The sequence below is a fragment of the Chlorocebus sabaeus genome, chromosome 22, assembly GCF_047675955.1.
Source record: "Chlorocebus sabaeus isolate Y175 chromosome 22, mChlSab1.0.hap1, whole genome shotgun sequence".
In the NCBI taxonomy this organism is placed as follows: domain Eukaryota; kingdom Metazoa; phylum Chordata; class Mammalia; order Primates; family Cercopithecidae; genus Chlorocebus; species Chlorocebus sabaeus.
Window position 1 is genome coordinate 28579731 of NC_132925.1, and position 18688 is coordinate 28598418.

Below are 18688 nucleotides of genomic sequence, written 5' to 3' on the forward strand. Positions count from 1 at the left end.
GGGCGACAGAACGAGACTCTGTCTCAAAAAAAAAGAAATAAAAACAAAAAATATTTCGTTTGTTCTCTTCCTGATCATGTTATTTTAGGGACTTGTGTAATAAAAATGAAGTAGTGGTCTGCCTATGTTTGGAGACTTTTTCCCCATATTCCGAGGGCAAAATTTCAGAACAATGAAAGTATGTTTTGACTTAACCAGTATCATGACTAAAATATAACTTTTTTAGACTACGTAATAAGGCCAATGGGAAAGAACATTTGTGATATTTGTCATTAGATGTCTATGTTTTGCTTAAGTCTTCAAAATAAACAATCCAATACTTACCTTAAAAAGTAAAAACCTTTTGGGTTTTTGGGAGGATTGCTCAAGGTCAGGAGTTTCAGACCAGCCTGAGCAACATAGTGATACTTCTTCTCTCTAAAAATAAAAACAGCCAAGTGTATCAGTGAGCATCCTCTTAGAGGGACAAAACTAACAGGATGGATGGCTATTGAAGGGGAGTCTATAAAGGAGTATTGACTCACACGATTACAAGGCGAAGTCCCACAATAGGCTGTCTGCAAGCTGAGGAGCAAGGAAGCTAGTCCGAGTTCCAAAACCTGAAAAGTAGGGAAGTGTCAGTGCAGCCGTCAGGCTGTGGTTGAAGGTCCAAGAGTCCCAAAGCTGAAGAATTTGAGGTCCGATGTTCAAGGGCAGGAAGTGTCCAGAATGGGAGAAAAAAAAAGACTGGAGACCAGAAGACTCAGCCAGTTTAGTTTTTCCACGCTCTTCTGCCTGCTTTTATTCTGGCTGTGCTGGCAGCTGATTAGATGGTGCCCACCCAGATTAAGGGTAGGTCTGCCTTCCCCAGTCCACTGACTCAAATGTTAATCTCCTTTGGCAACACCCTCACAGACACACCCAGGAACAATACTTTGCATCCTTCAGTCCAATCAAGTTGACACTCAATATTAACCATCACACAAGTGTGGGAGCATGCATCTGTAGTCCCAGTTACTTAGGAAGCTGAGGCAGGAGGATTGCTTGAGCTCAGGAGTTTGAGGCTGCACTGAGCTACAATCATTCCACTGCATTCCAGCCTGGGAAACAGAGCAAGATTCTGTCTCTTAATTTAAAATATGTATATATGATAAAAACTTTCAGAGAAAAGAAGTTTTGAGAAGCAAGAGCTGTGCTGCAATGGGTAATGGTTGTAGTGAGGCTGGAGGTGGTGAGGAGAGGAGGCAACGGCACTATAAAATCTAATTTCTGATCCCACCAGGGTTGCTGCATTGGTGTTACCACCCTCCTGTTAGGATGAGAATCTGAAAATCAATCCTACTTTTACGGTTCTTCCAAGGAGAGAAATTATGACACCCTACTTGGTGGAACCACGAGCTGAACCACTATGTGCTAACTGATGTAAGCATTCCCATTTGGAGGAGAAGCATACCCACATTTGTGAGTGTTTCAAACTGGAGCCATGGGGAAGAAGATATCAGCATTGGATATCGGTCATGTTTTAACCTTTCTCTTTTTGCCAATACATCCAGTAAGTAGGAATCTTTATTGTTAAGTTTCTGGCGTAGAATTGAAGTAGAATGTCTATGAATCGTGGGTGATAGGCTATGTGATTCTCTAACAGTGGATGATTTATGCCTTTTCTTACCAGAGATGTGGAGAACCAGTCAGCCTGGGGTAAATGATTGCCCATTACAAAGGGTGGGGAATGAGTGGTCATTGCATGTTTAGTGTCTGAAGCAGGTGATGGTTCATTTGTGCTGCATGCCAGAGGCGGCAGAGTGAAGATTTCTCCCAGTGGTTTGGGATCCTGGGTCATGATTCCCTAGAGGGGCCACGCATTCAGGGATTGGCCTTGGAGACATCAGAAAGCTATAGGAAGAATCACTACCTGCCTTTGATACCTGCCACCTTCTCTTTCATTTGCTCTTAGGACAAAGACTCATCTGTGCTTTCTTGAGTATTTTACAACATGATGAACAGGTGAATAAAACTCAGGGGGCTCTCTTATGACATCATTAGAGGATCTGGTTCCAGATTCTTGGGGAAAAAACACTTAAGTCCCATGTAAGAGGGACTGAAGAGTTAAGTATAGTGTGTCGGCCTGACTCTAAGAGTGAGTCTTAAGCACTCAGGTCTGCTAGAAGAATCTGTGGTCAGGTGGTACTTGTATTTCACTCAGAGGTCTACAACTTATGCCTAAAAAATCCCTCATATCATGCCAAATGTCTCCTTGCACTTGTGACATAGAAATTCTACATACTGGGAAGAATCCGAGGCAATTGTATAGGAATTCCCCCATGGAAGGAGCATCATAGTAGTCTAAAGGGGAATTCCATGCGAGGCTCCTTCAGTGGAGGACGTGGTGAGAAAACTGACCACCTGTAAAAAGCGCATAAATGAACCATGCCTTTTTTCCCTGATGCCTTGACACCTTCAGGCCTTGCTGACCCTGATCCTGGCGGGACTGCCCTGGCCTAAGTTAGCTAATTCCTAGAGGTAGCAAACAACTCATCTTCCCTTCCTTTTATATGCAAAACAACCAATCCAGGGCCATAACTTCACCCACCTCCTTTACTGGGGTCTCACTCTCTAGGCTACTCTCTGCCTGTGCTAATCGCCATAGGGCCAGGTGTCAGACAACTAGGGGCAGACCCTAGGTCTCAGAGCCTGCTGAAATTATTCAGGCTAGCCAATCCTAGACTTTCTTACCCTGTCTCCTGTGTACTTTCCCATGGAAATCAAAATAAAGGCCTTGCCACATTTTCCCCCTTTCTCCCTCTGCCTCCCGACCCACCATTGTGCTTCTCCATGTGGCTCCCCATCGCCTGGCCTGCCTCCTTCTCTTGGAATCTGTGAGTATAATCATCTTTTCCATGGCCGTGATTTCCTGATGTGTTGGCCTTGCCACACCTAAATAATCATGGAACCTATATTTTAAAGTAGTGATTGGTGATCAGAGAAGTGATGACTGGATTATCCAGGTTGCTCCCAAGCCAAGACAAAGCATATGTGCCTCGATGTTTAGAGAATGCTATAGATGGTGACCATGCACAGAGCATGTGTACAGTTTTACTTCTCTGTACCTCTAGTGCTGAGAACAAGCAGAGCCTGGAACACTGTGGCCCTATATTTGTTGAAGACTGAGATGATGGTGGTGAGGGTGGAAAGCTGATTTCAGTTCTTCTGGTACTCTCTAGGGCCTCCCCTTCAAGCAGAAGTTGGAACACTTGACGTGGAGGTAACATCCTATGAATAGAGAAGACCTAGGTCAGAGGCTACTAGCACCAAGGACACAACACTGAGAGATGCCACAGGCAGAGAGACCTGAGTTAAAAAGTTATGGTTTAGATGAGTGGGGTGGAGGCTTCCTGGTTGTGATCACAGTTTTGTGGCCTTCATGGCCTCCAGACTGAGCTCTCAGCCCCCTTTTCTTAGATGAAGTGGCAGCAGTGGGCAGCAGTTGACTCTAGCAGATTGCAATGACCTTGACTCATGGTTTCCCCTGGGCATCCCATGAGTCATAGGCATGGCCACAGGAACGTCTGCTGCTGATGCGCCCTGCATGGCATGGACAGTGGTGGAGGGGGCAAGAACATCAGAGATCTTTTTTTCTTTTCTTTTCTTTTCTTTTTTTTTTTTTTTTTTGAGATGGAGTCTTGCTCTGTTGCCCAGGCTGGAGTGCAGTGGCACAATCTCGGCTCACTGCAAGCTGTGCCTCCCAGGTTCACGCCATTCTCCTGCCTCAGCCTCCGGAGTAACTGGGACTACAGGCACCCACCACCACGCCCAGCTAATTTTTTGTATTTTTAGTAGAGATGGGGTTTCACCATGTTAGCCAGGATGGTCTCGATCTCCTGACTTCATGATCCACCCACCTCGGGCTCCCAAAGTGCTGGGATTACAGGCATGAGCCACTGCGCCCGGCTGAACATCAGAGCTCTTAAGAGAAGACCTCCTGCAATTTTCTTTTGTCCTGTAAAGTAGTCTCGCTTCTAATGGGGTCGAAACAGTGTGGGAGTAGATTGGGAAAGCGAGATGGAAGACAATGGAGAACAGAAACATTTGGGATGTGGGAGATTTAGGAAGAAAGGAGAGAGTGAGAATAAACCTCAGATCCCTAAGTAGCCCCTTGGGATGAAAAGATGGACAGGGAAGTTATGGGTATTGGGGTTGTGACTCCATCCAGCAGCATTACAGTCCTGAGGCTGGGGCCAGCCTGCCGTACAGTGATGGGCTGGCAGCCTAAGCTCAGCACGTGGGAACGAGCATGGGGGAGGCAAGACCCTTTAACTTCACACAGTGACTTACCTGAGGGGCAGGAGGGCAGGTTGCTTTCGTTAGTGGCGTTGGTTCAGGAGAGATGTTTTGGTCAGCCTGAGGGATTGCATTCTGTGGGAAGACATAAAGAGCAAGCACAGGGGCTTTCACTGGCCAATCCCATATCTGCTCATGCAAATAAGTCACTGTGTCCCAGAATCAAGTCACATCGATAGTTGAGGGCTGTTAAGCAAATTGCATAACTTTTCTAAGCCTCTGTTTTCTCTTCTGTGAAATGCAAAATATAACAGTGCTTATCTCACAGGATTGTAGTAAGGAGTTAATAATGTAATAATAGAATATCTAAAGGTACCTAACACATAGTAAATGTTCAAGAATGCCAGGCATAGTCCTTACCAATGCCATTGCCATTGATTCTAAGAGTCCCAAAAGGCATACAGAGGGCAGTGAGTGGAGGACGCATCTTCCAGTTAGAGACTGGAATCTGGGGATGGGTTAGGAAATGGCTTGTGGTCTAATAACAGGATTGAGAATCAGGGATATAACTTCCACCCTCATCCCCATATCAATTACCCAGTTTGCTGAGAGCAACTCTTATATTTTTGTTCACAGCTAACCGTAAGGAGCACTAGGCATTCCCTGCAGGCATAATTGGAGAAGGAGGATGAGAAGAAGGAGGTAGAAAGAGGTCTTCGTTTTGTAAAAAGGCAGCATCCTGAGCTGAAGGTAAAATGAAGAGAAGATGAAAAGCAGCTCCTGGGTTCATAGGGGAGGGGAGGGAAAGCAGCAGGGAAGGTAGGAGCAGGTGCTGTAGGGAGCAGGGAAGAGGCAGCTGTCATGCTTGGGAGGCCTGGGTCCCCTTCCAGCATTCCTACAAAGCAGAGATGTCAGGAAGGTAGCCTTGCTCAGGTTCACCTGCCAAACTGAGGAAGGAGCTGATAAGGATGGGAGGACAGGGACTTTTCCCATCTGGCAGTGTGTCTGGTGTGGCATTATCCTCCTCCACCAACACACACTCTGGCAAGACCTAGGAACTAAGGTAGTCTGGGAGGGTCAAACTTTTAGAATGAGCCTGGGACAATCTCCAGTGTGTGTCCTGAGAGGTCCCAGTTGCTGTGGCTCTGGTTCTCTGCCTAAGGAATTCTTTCTGCTTTTCTTTCTCCTCTCTTTTTTTCTTGGCAGCCCCACAAGCTCGGCGGCTACTTTTCCAGAAATCGCCAAATTGGATGATATACCTCATTATAGGCCTTTTGTTCCTTCCTTCACTGGGAAAAGGTGCAGAGAGTATGATCTAAGGGCCCTTATTGTCATCTATTCAGATAACATGACATTGCCCTTGACTAATGCTCTCCATAGACTAGTAACAAAAAATTCCAGCTGGGGGAGACATAGAATTAGAATGGAGGCTCCATGAAGGCAGTCATCTTTTCCTATTTTGGCAACCACTGCAGCCCAGTGCCTTTGTATACAGAATTTAATAAATGTTTGTTAAATGAGTGAATAAGAATACTTTTTATTTAGTTAAGAATAAAAATAGTTTCAGTTATTTCAGAGTTTGTTCAGTGGTAGAATAATGTGGTTACAGCCCCAGGTTCTTTTTCCTCTTTCTGCTTCACCATGCTTACAGTTTTGGCTCAAAAGTCACAGGGTGATTGAATTAACTCCATGGACACAAGATAGCTGCCACAGCTCCAGACATCACATCCTCACACCAACAGCCCAAGCAAGAAGGGACATGGACAATTTTGAGTCTCTGTTTTTAATTCAAGAAATGAATTGTTTCTCGGGAGGCCCAAGCAGAACTCTCCCATGTCTTCTTGGTCCGATTTGGGTCACCTGCCACCCCATGCAACCCCACTCCATGCAAAGGTGGCTAGAAAAAGAAAGATTTGGCCAAGAGAAGTAAAAGTTCTATTATTGGTTTAACTAATATTTTATCCTTCAGGACCGGACACATCAATACCCTGAATGACATTAAGATTCTGTTAACACTGAGAAAGGGGAAAAGGGCCACCAAGTGGGCAGCTAATTATATCGGACAAAGCTGCAAGATCTACTTTTGCTTCTGCTATTGTTAACCTCTCTGACCTCCATCTTCACTCTCTGGCTTTTCTTTCTCAGAGTGCCCTCTGATGAACAGCTATTTCTCCTACTGACACCTTGAGAATGAAACCCAGGGATCTCCGTTTAAAATAACATTTGTTCCTCAACAACCAGGATTGAGGTAAAGGAAGAGGAATAGAAAGCAAAAGAAGGAGCTGACTCAGACTCAGAGCTGGACCCAGTAGTGGGCACATTGTTCATTGTAACTCCTCCATGGGCCAGGCCCTGTGCTATGCACTGGGGAGTCAGTGGTGTGCAAGTTAGGTAAAGTTTTCTCTTTGGTGGATTACATGTTCCAGTGCAAGAGATAGTGAATACATTCGTAAATAGACTATGAAGTCAACACTGAGAAGCATCATGAAAACAAAATTTAAAAAACAGGGCAAGAGGTAGAGGTGATGGCAAAGGTTTTCTGAAAAATAATTGAACACTGACCTTGTGTGTGAGAACTGTGTAACTATCGGGGAGGCAGGACATAGGAAGGCCTTAAGGTGGGAGGGTGGCTGTGACAGAGAATACCGAGAATGCAGATATGCCAGGGTGAGCAAGGGTCAGAAATGAAGTTAGAGATATCGCCAGTGACCAGGGGATGCAGGATTTAGTTGACCTTCAGATTTTATTTTTTCATGTAATGGAAATCACTAGACTTGAACAGGAAAGTGGCATTATCTGTTTTGTATTCTAAAAGACTCACTGCAGTTGCTATAAATAGGAGTATAGCTATTATTATAATAATTAACAGTATATATTTGAACAGAACAGTTATAACAAATTTTTATAAGTAATTAATAAACCCAAACAATATTTCATAATTATATTTTGTAAAATGAGAAAGATAGAGCTTCTCCTCCCACCCAAGTAGTTTATATACTCATGGACAAATAACTTTGTTTCGCTAGAGTGAGATAAAGTCTAGAACCATTATATTCCTATATTTCTTTTTTTTTTTTTTTTTTTTTTGAGATGGAGTCTTGCTCTGTTGCCCAGGCTGGAGGCTGGAGTGCAGTGGCATGATCACAGCTCACTGCAACCTCTGCCTCACAGGTTCAAGCAATTTTTCTGCCTCAGGCTCCTGAGTAGCTGGGACTACAGGCACGAGCCACCATGCCTGGCTAATTTTTTTGTATTTTTAACGGAGACAGGGTTTCACTAGGTTGGCCACACTCCTAACCTCCTGGTTGGTCTCGAACTCCTGACCTCAAGTGATCCACCTGCCTCAGCCTCCCAAAGTGCTGGGATTACAGGCGTAAGCCACCACACCCAGCCATTCTTAGTATTTCTTTTCATAGTTGTCAGTTTTGACATGCCCACTTCTTATAATTAAGTAGATAGAAAGAAAAAGTATTTATTGTAGTAATGCCATTCAATTTGTCCGAATTCCTTTTGAATGATTTGTCAACAATCTCACACACCACCTTACTATTAAAAATTATTTTTGGTAATTCATCAACTGACAACTGGATTATATCCTCCTCCAATCCTATAAAGACCAAACCATGGAAGCCTCCCGAGCTGTGAAAGGACTTGTTACCCCATCACTGGATCATTCATACACTCAACATGGATGCCCATCTTTTTAATCATTTCTTGTTTGGCATTCTGCAGATTTTTATACTCCAAGATAATAAGATTCAGTGACAGGTGAGGGCTGTGGTTTTCTTTTGTTACGTGGTAGAAAGGCCATGGTGTGAAAGAAGTCACCTTGATCAAAGCACATCTCAGGCACTTGAATTTAGTCAAGAGTACATACACATACTGAAAATCTAGAACTAGATTCCCTTAAAGCCACCCCTGCTTGCCCATCCCTTGAAAAGTCTTCTCACATATAGCGCAGAGCCTGTTTTTCTAGTTGGTGAGCTCTGTAGGGGTGTATTATTTTATTTCTCTTTACCCCATGCCAAGCAATGTGCCTGGCACAGCCATCTTTTTGTTAAAAAATGAGGGAAGTGGGGGTTTGGAGTGTCCGTTTGCTTTTCCCATTCTCCCCATATCTTTCCTAACTTCCCATCCCACTTCTCAAACTGAGATGTCACCACTGGGACACTGACAGCATTTTCTGGCCAGGGAGTCCCAAGCTGGGGACCATAAAAGTGATAACATAAACACAGAGCGGTTTAAAGTTTGTCTTTATTACCCAACAATCAGGACTGGAACAAATGAAGGGGTATGTTTGAGTTAGATTTCCTGCTTGAGACCCTGGTTTCATTACTGTCACGGTCACAGAACTGAGTTCTCAGCCTCCTCCCTCTCACGCCAGGTAGAAGCAGCGGGCAGTGGTCCAGTCCATCACACTGCACTGGCAGTGGCAGGTGGTTCCCCCCTGAACATCCCACGAACCACAGCCATAGCCACAAGCACAGCCAGTGACACTCATCCCTGCATGGGCACATGAAGCACAGCCATCAGAGCTCTTGGAATGTAAGAGGAAGAAGGGCAACCCACAACCATGTTTCAACCCTGTGCAGTCAGGGGTAGAGCTAGGTTTCGTGGGGCCTCAAGTTCATTTAACTTTAAGAGCTCCTTTCAAGAAAAGAAATACAGATATCACAAAAACAAATATTTGGGGCCATGAAAGAGACTTATGCAAGTGAGAGACTTGGAACTTGGGAGTTTCAATTTTCTTTGATTTGTGATAAATTCACCTCTCTGTTGGCCCCTACCCATCAAAACAGGGGAATAGATTGGAAAGACAAATGAAGGATGTGATCATTATGGGACAATGGAGGAGAGGAAGGGCTGAGAAACAGGGGCATGAAGTGAAAGGGTGAAAGGAAGAGGCAGAAGCCCACGATCCCCCAGTAGCATCCTTCAGGGAAACAAGAATGGGCAAGGGGTCTCTAGCAGGGTGCCAGGGTGATACAGACCTGAGGTGGGGGATGGTGTAGGTGCAGGGAGATGGACAGGGGAGGACACAGGGCATCTTACTTACCCTCAGGGAGTTACTCACCAGCAGGGCAAGAGGCCAGCCTGCCTTGGCTCTTGACACTAGTACACGAGAGCTTCTTGCTTACGGGAAAGGGACTGTACTCTGAGTAGGAAAGAAGAAGGGGTATATAGCCCATGAGCTATCCTCCCTATAATCCCCTTCCAAATCATCTTCTACCTCGGAGGTGACACTGTGTCCAGAATCAGGCTACTCATCAACTTTTAAGGTTGAGTTTCCTCATTTTTAAAGGGGAAGTAATAGTTATCCTTACCTCATAAAATGGTTGTGGGAATTAAATGAACTAATCTACATAAAGCTCGGATTATACCTGGTTCATAATGAGTGTTCATAAATTACAGCTACCATTCTCCACATCTTCCTCCTCATCAGGAAAACCTTAGCTTTTAGCCAAGAGTTCAAACAGGGTTAGGGTAGTGTAGAAAGCCCTCATCAGGGGTTGGGCTTTGTTGGGATCTTGGGACAGGATAGAGACAAAGCTGGAGTTTAAGAACAGGAGAAATGAGCAAGGGTCAGCCCCCCACTTCCCCCTACCCCAGTCAGTTCCCTAGACGGTTGAGAACATCCTTGATCTTCTTATCCATAACGGAGTCTAAGGAACACTGAGTACTCCCTGGGATGATCAGCTGGAGAAGGGGGATGAGGATGAGAAGGTGGCAAGAGGAAGGCCCCATCCTGTACAGAGTCAGTGTCCTGGGGCTGGGAGAAAAGATGGAAGGCCGCTTAGATCTCTGAGCTCCTGGGTGGTGGTAAAGGAAGAAGACAACATGGTTACTTTCCAGAGGGTAAAGATGGAAGAACAGCACCATCAGTACTGGATCTCTTTAGGCGGTTTGGAGAAGCAGGTAGGGTTGCTGAAGAACAGACTTACTCACCAAAACTTTCAGAGCAGGTCTGCAAGGACTAGCCAGGCAAGGGTGTTTTCATACCCCTGGTATTAACCTGGGCATCTTTAATATGCAAGCACACACACACGTAAACACACTCCCAGCACATTTTCAAAGACCTGTGCCAGCTAGGGTGACAGGTGACTGTGATAAACTTTGGAGTGTCCATGAGAAGCAACAGCTGCCTTTGCTCTGGATCTCTGCCGAGGGAGGCCTCCTGCCTGTTCGTTCTCCTTCTCCTTTCTTCTTGGCAACCCGATAAGGCTAGCACCTGGGCCTTTTGTGGCCTGCCGGTATTATAGGCTTGTTGTTTGATCCTTCATCAGGAAGAGGTTACTTTGCAGTTAACAAACAAATTAATCCACCCATCATCTATCCCAAACCCAAGTGTAAGCTCTTTCTTATCTCTGTTGGCTGAGGGAGGGCCCTACTCGTCACCTGTTCAGACACTATTTTATTGTCCCTGGCTAATCTCATTCATAGGAAAGTCACAGAAAGACTAATTAATCCTAATTATTTAAAATAAGGAAGTTCAGTATTTACTTAACTAGAAGCGTGGTTTATGATTCCAAAGTTCTTCTGGGGGCTCGTAAAGTTCTCCTTTTTCCCCCACCATTCTCAGCTAATCTTTCGATCTTGTCTCTTCATAGACACAAGGTAGAACGTGCCACATCCTCAGCCCAGACCCTGAGCAGGAAAGAAGGAGTGGGGCAAGGCCACTTTCTTTGGGGGCTTTACCTTTTTATTTTGAGAGCAGGATCTTTCCCTAGAAGCTCAAGAAGACTTCCCCTTACATTTCACTGTTTGGTTCTGGGTCACACAACCTCCCTTTCTATCAGCTATGGCTGAAAAAGAGAGCTGGGCTTCACAATTCCTTATCCAAGACCCGGGGCCCAGGTGTGTTTCAGAACTCAGAATGTTCCAGATTATGGAAGGCACAAATTCTCTGTATTATGTTATACCACTAAGGAGGTTGGGGGCAGCACTCTGCAGTCTAAATAGTTTGCTAAATAGTCTGCTGCAAAATGTATGAATATTAATGCAGGATAAATAAAGACCATAAACAGCCTCACACCAGGCCATGCCAAGTTTTTCTGCCAAATGAGCCTCAAATTTAGGACAGAAAAATTTCATTTTTAGAGGCTTTTAGATTTTAGAATAATGGATAAGGGATTGAGGACTTTGAGGATTCACATATGGCCAAGAGGAGTGAGGATGCCATGATTCCTCATCTAGGATGGGGCATATGGCCACCATGAATAAATAAAATTTAAAGAACAGCAGATGAAGAAGCAGAGAAAGGGGCCACGTGTTGTGGCTCATGCCCATAATTCCAATAGTTTAAGAGGTTGAGTCAGGAGGATCTCTTGACCACAAGAGTTAAAGACCGGCCTGGGCAACATGGCGAGACTCTGTCTGTTAAACAAACAAACAAAAAAAATTGCTGGGTGTGGTGACATGCATCTGTGGTCCCAGCTACGTAGGAGACTGAGGCAGGAGGATCACTTGAGCCTCGAGGTTGCAGTGAGCTTGAGATTGTTCCATTGCACTCCAGCCTGGGTGACAAAGCAAGACTTTGCCTCAAAAATAAATAAAATAAAATAAAATAAAATAAAATAAAATAAAATGAGAAGCAGAAAAAGGCAGTCAGGTGACTATTCCTGGAGGCAGTCAGAGCTGGAAAAGTTGGGCTCTACCTCTGTGGCCAGCCTTTCTACCCACTTTCCTGGAGATGCCCTCTAATGAACAGCTATTACTTGTACATATCTCTCTCAGGCAACTTTGAGAAATGAGGCATAGGGATGCCAGCAAAAAGGCAAGGATGCTTCCTCAATTACCAGACAGGAGTTGAAGAGAAGAAAAATGCAACTGGAGAATAAGAAAGAGCATACATTTGGATTTGGGATAGATGATGGATTGATTAATTTGTTTGTTAATTCAATGAATATTTGTAGAGCTTCTCTTTACCAGCTCTAGCTCTGGTGACTCAGTGGCAGACAACGTAGATAAGATTTTTGTCCTTTTGTTACTACATTCTAATGGAGGAGATAAATACCGTGTATATATATATATGGTCAAGTATTGAGAAATACTCTAAAGAAAAATAAGTCAGGACAAGGCAATAGAGTGTGTCACTGTGCTATTGCCCATAACACAGTATGTTCAGGAAAGGTGTCTCAGAAAAGGGAACAATGACCTGAAGAAGTAAGGGGGTGAATCATAGGAAAACCTGGGACAAATGTTCTAGCCTATGGAACAAGTATAAAGAGCCCACGGCAAAGAGATGTTGGTGTGTTGAAGGAATGACAACAATGGCAATATGGCTAGAATGAAGTCTGGGGGGAGAGGCCAGAAAAGAGGTCAGAGAGCTGACCAGGGCCAGATTACAGAGAACTTGTAAGCCAATATAAGGGCTTTGGGTTTTATTATAAATTTGACAGCAAATTATTGTAGTGTTTTGTTCAGGGGAGTGACATAAAATGATTTATGGTTTTCTAATGCTTAATTTTTCTCTTTTTTTTGGAGATAGGGTCTAGTTCTGTCACCCAAGCTGGAGTGCAGTGGTGTGATCATGGCACTACAGCCTTGAACTCCTGGGCTCAAGTGATCTTTGTGCCTAAGCCTTCCAAGTAGCTGAGACTATAATAGTGTGCCACCATACCAAGCTGTTTAAAAAAATTTTTTTTTGAAGAGACAAGGCCTTATTATGTTGCCTAGGCTAGTCTTAAATGCCTGAGCTCAAGTGATCCCCCCCATCTTGCTTTCCCAAAGGTGAAACTGCAGTTGTGACCCACTGTGCCTGGCCCTGATTAACGTTTTATAAAGCTTACTATGGCCACTGTGGAAGAGACACCATGCAGGTAAAACAGGTAAGAGGTAAGCAGGGAAAGCAGGCAGCAGGCTTCTACAGAGTTCTAGGTCTCAGAGAGTAATCAAGGAAGGAGTGAGAACGGAGCCTCCACAGGGTTTGCTGATGGATGCAAGGTGTAGAAGAAACAGAGAAGTACAGATCTAGAGTTTTGTTTTGAATAACTTATTGAAGAGTGCTGCTATTTACTGAAATGGGGTTCCCTGGGAGAACAGTAGATACGGTGGGAACATAACATCATATTTGATCATAGTCAATTTAATGTGCCTATTAGAAATGTAGGGGGAGCTGTGGCATGCAGAGTTAGGTATACAAATCTGGGATCCAGGGAAACAGTAAGAGTTGGAGATATAAATTTGCAAGTAACCAGTACACAGGTGGATCTATGTGCAGAGATACTCAATGGGAAAAAAGAAATATATTTGTTTTTAGTGAGGCACATAAAGAAAGCAGAAGACTGGGTAGTGGATGAGGAGAAACATATAGGTTTAGAAATATGAATTAAGCTGCATCAACTAATCAGTTTGTTGGGAACAGCAACAAAAGAGAAGAGGACAGGAACACTCAAGAGTGCTCCTGGGTTACAATGAGCTTGGATAGCAGGGATAGTGGTCACCTCCGGGGAACACTTGTAGTCAGTGGCATGTTTAGCATACTTGACACCCAGAGGGGATCACTTTTTAATACTGCTGTCCTTTATATAGCAAAATCATTGTCAGTAATAATTATGTAATGATCAGTAATAGAGCTATTATTTTTGATTCATTCTCTGGTTTTAAAACAAGAAAATAACTATCAGAAAGGATAAATTGTAACTTTAAATATATCATTTAAATTCAGCACAATATTTTACATACGAATTAAAATTTGCACTTACCAAACAAAAATATCATACCTCACAGTTTGTACTGTTTCAATATAAATTTTAAACACAATTAAACTTCACATAATCATATAGAATGATCAAATGTCTCCGTAATTAAAGTTGGGTTAATTTGTCCTTACATCACTAGGCTACATTGTTTCTTTAGAATCTACTGTTTAAATGCGTACTGTTTCAATATAAATTTTAAACACAATTAAACTTCACATAATCATATAGAATGATCAAATGTCTCCGTAATTAAAGTTGGGTTAATTTGTCCTTACATCACTAGGCTACATTGTTTCTTTAGAATCTACTGTTTAAATGCAGGAATATGTAATAACACAGGAATTGGAGACAAACCATTCGAAACAAACTTGGATATTGAATTGTTATGATCTTACTTTAGAAACTAAGATGTGTAGCTGAGGCCAAGTACGGTCGTGCCAACTGTAAAACTGGAAGTTCTCTGAATTAATTTTCATGTAGAACACAATGTTTATTAAAAGGTAAGTAATAAAAATGTGCTAAACTGAAGCTTACATATATACTGTTACAACTCAACAGTAATCACAGCAATTATTTAGAACTTCAATTCACAATGTTTTGGGGGATGAATATTTTACCATTGATATTATTTAGAATTGCCATGCATGGTGATAATGAAGAGCAGATTAGCTTTTATTGGCTTTATTATTGCTTTTGAATTCTCTATGGATAATGCATCCTGATTCTAGCCAGCGTCCCCACCCTTGGTAGTCGCTGCTGATGATATGAGGACATTGCCTGGGATTAGTCATTCTATCACAAGCTCAGGAATGCTGAGCTTCTACCTGAGCATCCCTGGAAAATATTCAGAAAAATCCTACACAAAGAGATGAAAGAAACGTCTTTATACTTCCAGAATTTGTAGATAAACCCAGTGGAGACTTTTAAACATTCTCCTCTCGCTTAGAGTTACCTTCTTCCTAAGAGTGCACTCCTCTCCCAACGACCTAACTGTGGAGGTAACTGCACTTGTTCATAATGCAGGATGTTCAGGGAAGGTAACAATGACCTTTTAAATCATATCTCCTTTCCCCCATTCGATTCTCCACTGACTATATTGTGTTTCATTTAATTTTATATACACAGAGTTTGAAAAGTTACTAGCATAGGGCTCCAGCTGAAAAAGAAAATTAAAAGAGGGACCATAAACCTGGGTATGGGCAACTGGGAAAGGTAAAGGCAGAGAAGATGGAGATGAAGCTAACAGACTCATCTGTTTCAGGCTAAGCTAAGGCACGGCTGTGACCATGTCCTATGACTAAGTCCTATGACTTCTCATACATGGGAGCAGAGGGCTTCAGCATGCAATGTGGAATTCTGAAGGTGCATTGTGTTAGAAGTTAATATCAAAGCTTCTCTTTTTATTTAGTTTTTTCTTAAACATTTTCTATTTTTGTATGTTTTATCATGAACATAATGTGTATTATATGTTTATAGTTCATTAACTACATTTGAATATAAGTTGAATTATTTTTAATTCTTGATGTATTTGGGAAAAAAAGGAGACCAAAAAATAAGTTTCCAGAATGTGTTTGGCTAAAATTGAGGAACTCTCTGATAAGGCAATGAAGTGCTGATCATTTTTTATATTCCACAGAAATGAGTCTTGTCGATTCCTATGCTTTAGATACTACATTATAAATTAGTCAAATTGATATTGGACATAAAAATTGAGAATCCAGATTTGTTTTCTCATTCAGAGGGGAGGCTGACCTACCCCTGAATAGAGATTAGCCATAGGTTCGTTTGGTGATAGAATAAAATGTCCCCAAGAAATGATGTTGGAATCTGGGCAAGGGTTGTATAAAACCTGATTAAGACCCAGAGTTCTGCATCATCAAGCAGAGAGAAAAAAAAACGGGTTTGTAAAACTTGACGAGCTGATGCTTTCAATTAGCTGTGAAACCATAAAGGATCCTCACTCATCAAGATTTCAATCAGGTACAAGTCTCTTAAAGAAGAAGATTGCATTCCAGTTGCAAAAGGAGTGCCCTAGGGTGGCTGAGTGGATTGATGTTTCCAGGATTATTGTTTCTTAGAATGCTGGAAAATGTCTAATAAAGGAAACAGTTTTTCCTGGCAGTATTCATTGTAACGTTAGTCATGGTAATACTTGGCTAACTGGTTCAGCTGTTAGATGTGCACAAAAGCAGAGGTGAGAGGTAGAGATACTCGGTGAAGAATGATTACGAGAATGGACACTGGGGAAGGGATAATGAGAGAAGAGGGTCGGGAGAAGGAGAGAATGGTGAAAGGAGGTGAAAAGAAAGAAAAGTGTGGTGGAGGCTAGAGAAGCCACAGGCCCTTGCACTTTCCTTGAAGAGTAGTGTTTCAGGCCAGGTGCAGTCGCTCACGCCTGTAATCTCTACACTTTGGGAGGTCAAGGTGGGTGGGTCACCTGAGGTCAGGAGTTCAAGACCAGCCTGGCCAACATGATGAAACCCCATCTCTACTAAAAATACAAAAAAGTAGCTGGGTGTGGTGGCACACGCCTGTAATCCCAGCTACTCAGGAGGCTGAGGCAGGAGAATCACTTGAACCCTGGAGGTTGCAGTGAGCCGAGATCACACCACAGAACTACAGCCTGGGAAACAAGAGCAAAACTTCGTCTAAAAAAAAAAAGCAGTGTTTCAGTAAAGTGGTTTAAGGGCAACATAGATAATGCCTGCATTAGATTCACCTGGGGGTCACCTGCCGGGGCAGTCATCTTAGCTCGGTGTGCTCTTCCCCACTTGGTATCTGTGTGTAGGTTAAAAAGAAGCCACAGAGGATCCCAGGGTTCTGGTTCAGGAAGGGGATGGGTCTAGGTGGAGATTGCCAGGAGTCCCTGTGAAAGAGTACAGACCCGCGGAAACTGCTAGAGGAGGGAATAAAAGGTAGTGGGCTATCAAAAGGCCTTTTTTAGTATCACACCTGCCATATTTTTATGAGCAGACACTCAACTGTTTGACTCTCCAATCAGTGCTTTTTGAAAGAGCCTTCCTTTGTCTGCCAGTGAAATGCTCCATGGGTCATAACTGAGACAGTTTAGGAGCCATGTGCCCTTTAATTCTCTAATGTTTTAAGAGGATAGCTGAACTGATTAGGGACATTTTATATATTTATATATACATAATTTTATTTCATATATAATATAAATTATATAAAAATTGTACTTACATATAAGTATATACACGTAAATTTTGTTTATATATAAATATAAATATATTTAAATATATAAACGTAAATTATATATGTATATATACACACATACACACAAATCACAATCATTCATTGCTTCATGGTGGGGATGCATTCTGAGAAATGTAAGTTAGGCAGTTTCATCATTGTGCAAACATCATAGAGTGTACTTACCCAAACCTAGATGGCGTAGCCCACTGGGTACCTGGGTTATATGATGTAGCCTGTTGCTCCTGGCTACAAACCTGTATAGCATGTTACTCATACTGAATCCTGGAGGCAACGGTAACAGAATGGTAAGTATCTGTGTATCTAAACATAGGAAAGGTACAGTAACAATACAGTAGAAAAGATTTAAAAATGGTACACCTGTATAGGGCACTTACCACGAACGAAGCTTGCAAAACTGAAAGTTGTTCTAGGAGAGTCTAGTGAGTAAATAGAAAGTGAATATGAAAGCCTGGGACATTACTGCACACTACTGTGGACTTTACAAACACTGGACACTTAAGTTACACTAAATTTATGTTTAAAATTCTGCAATAATAAATTAATTTTAGCCTGCTGTACCTTTTTTACTTTATAAACTTCTATATTCTTTTAAACTTTTTGATTCTTTTGTAATAGCACTTAGCTCAACATAAAATCACATTGTACAGCTGTACACAAATATCTTCTTTCTGTATATCCTTATTATAGATGCTTTTTCTATTTTTCAAATTTTTAATTTCTTTTTTACTTTTTAAACTTTTTTGGTTAAAAACGAAGACACACATACACACATTGGCCTATGACTACACAGGAGCAGATAGTCAGTATCACGTATTTCACCTCCACATCCCATCCAACTGGAATGTCTTCAGGGACAGTAACAAGGATTGAACTGTCATTTGCTATGATAACAATGTCTTCTTCTGAAATGCTTCCTGAAGGACGTGTCTGAGGCTGCTTTACAGCTGTTTTTTTTTTTTTAAAAAATTAAGTCAAAGAAGTACACTCTCAAATAATGATGAAAATATAGTAGAGAAAATATATAAACCAGTAACATGGTCATTTCTTGTCATTAAGTATTATGTACTGCACTTAATTATATGTGTTGTATACAGCTGGCAGCACAGTAGGTTTGTTTACACCGTGAACACATGAGCAATGTGTTGTATACGAGAGAAAGAGAGAGAGAGAGAAGGAGAGTGAGAGAGGAAGAAAGAGCGAGAGAGGGAGACAGAAATTCCATAACAAAACTGACTTACATACATTTTAATGACGTTGTTTGGCAGGGTAATTGGGTATATGTGGTAAACAGTTAACATAATTAATAAATATGACTTTCCAGAGTTGAATCAGGTTTTTGGTTGTTGTTTTCTATGTATTTCGTCACTTATTAAGTGTCCATGTTGACAGTATTTTCTGATACCAGGTGTTATCTTATTCTCATTGTAATCACTGAATCAGATATAACTGATATATCATCTTCCCATGTAACCAGGAATAGAAAATGGAATTGGGGGACT

The 18688-nt window shown here is 42.2% G+C and overlaps 1 protein-coding gene across 1 annotated transcript; it reads right to left on the bottom strand.

Moving 5' to 3' along the window:
- Positions 1 to 8519: 8519 nt before the first annotated feature.
- Positions 8520 to 10348, bottom strand: RETNLB (resistin like beta). The gene is given in 3 exon segments (XM_073009613.1): positions 8520 to 8760; positions 9332 to 9410; positions 9853 to 10348. Coding segments are annotated over 3 exon segments (492 nt in total). The 5' UTR covers positions 10138 to 10348; the 3' UTR covers positions 8520 to 8632.
- Between the last annotated feature and the right edge of the window lie 8340 nt (positions 10349 to 18688).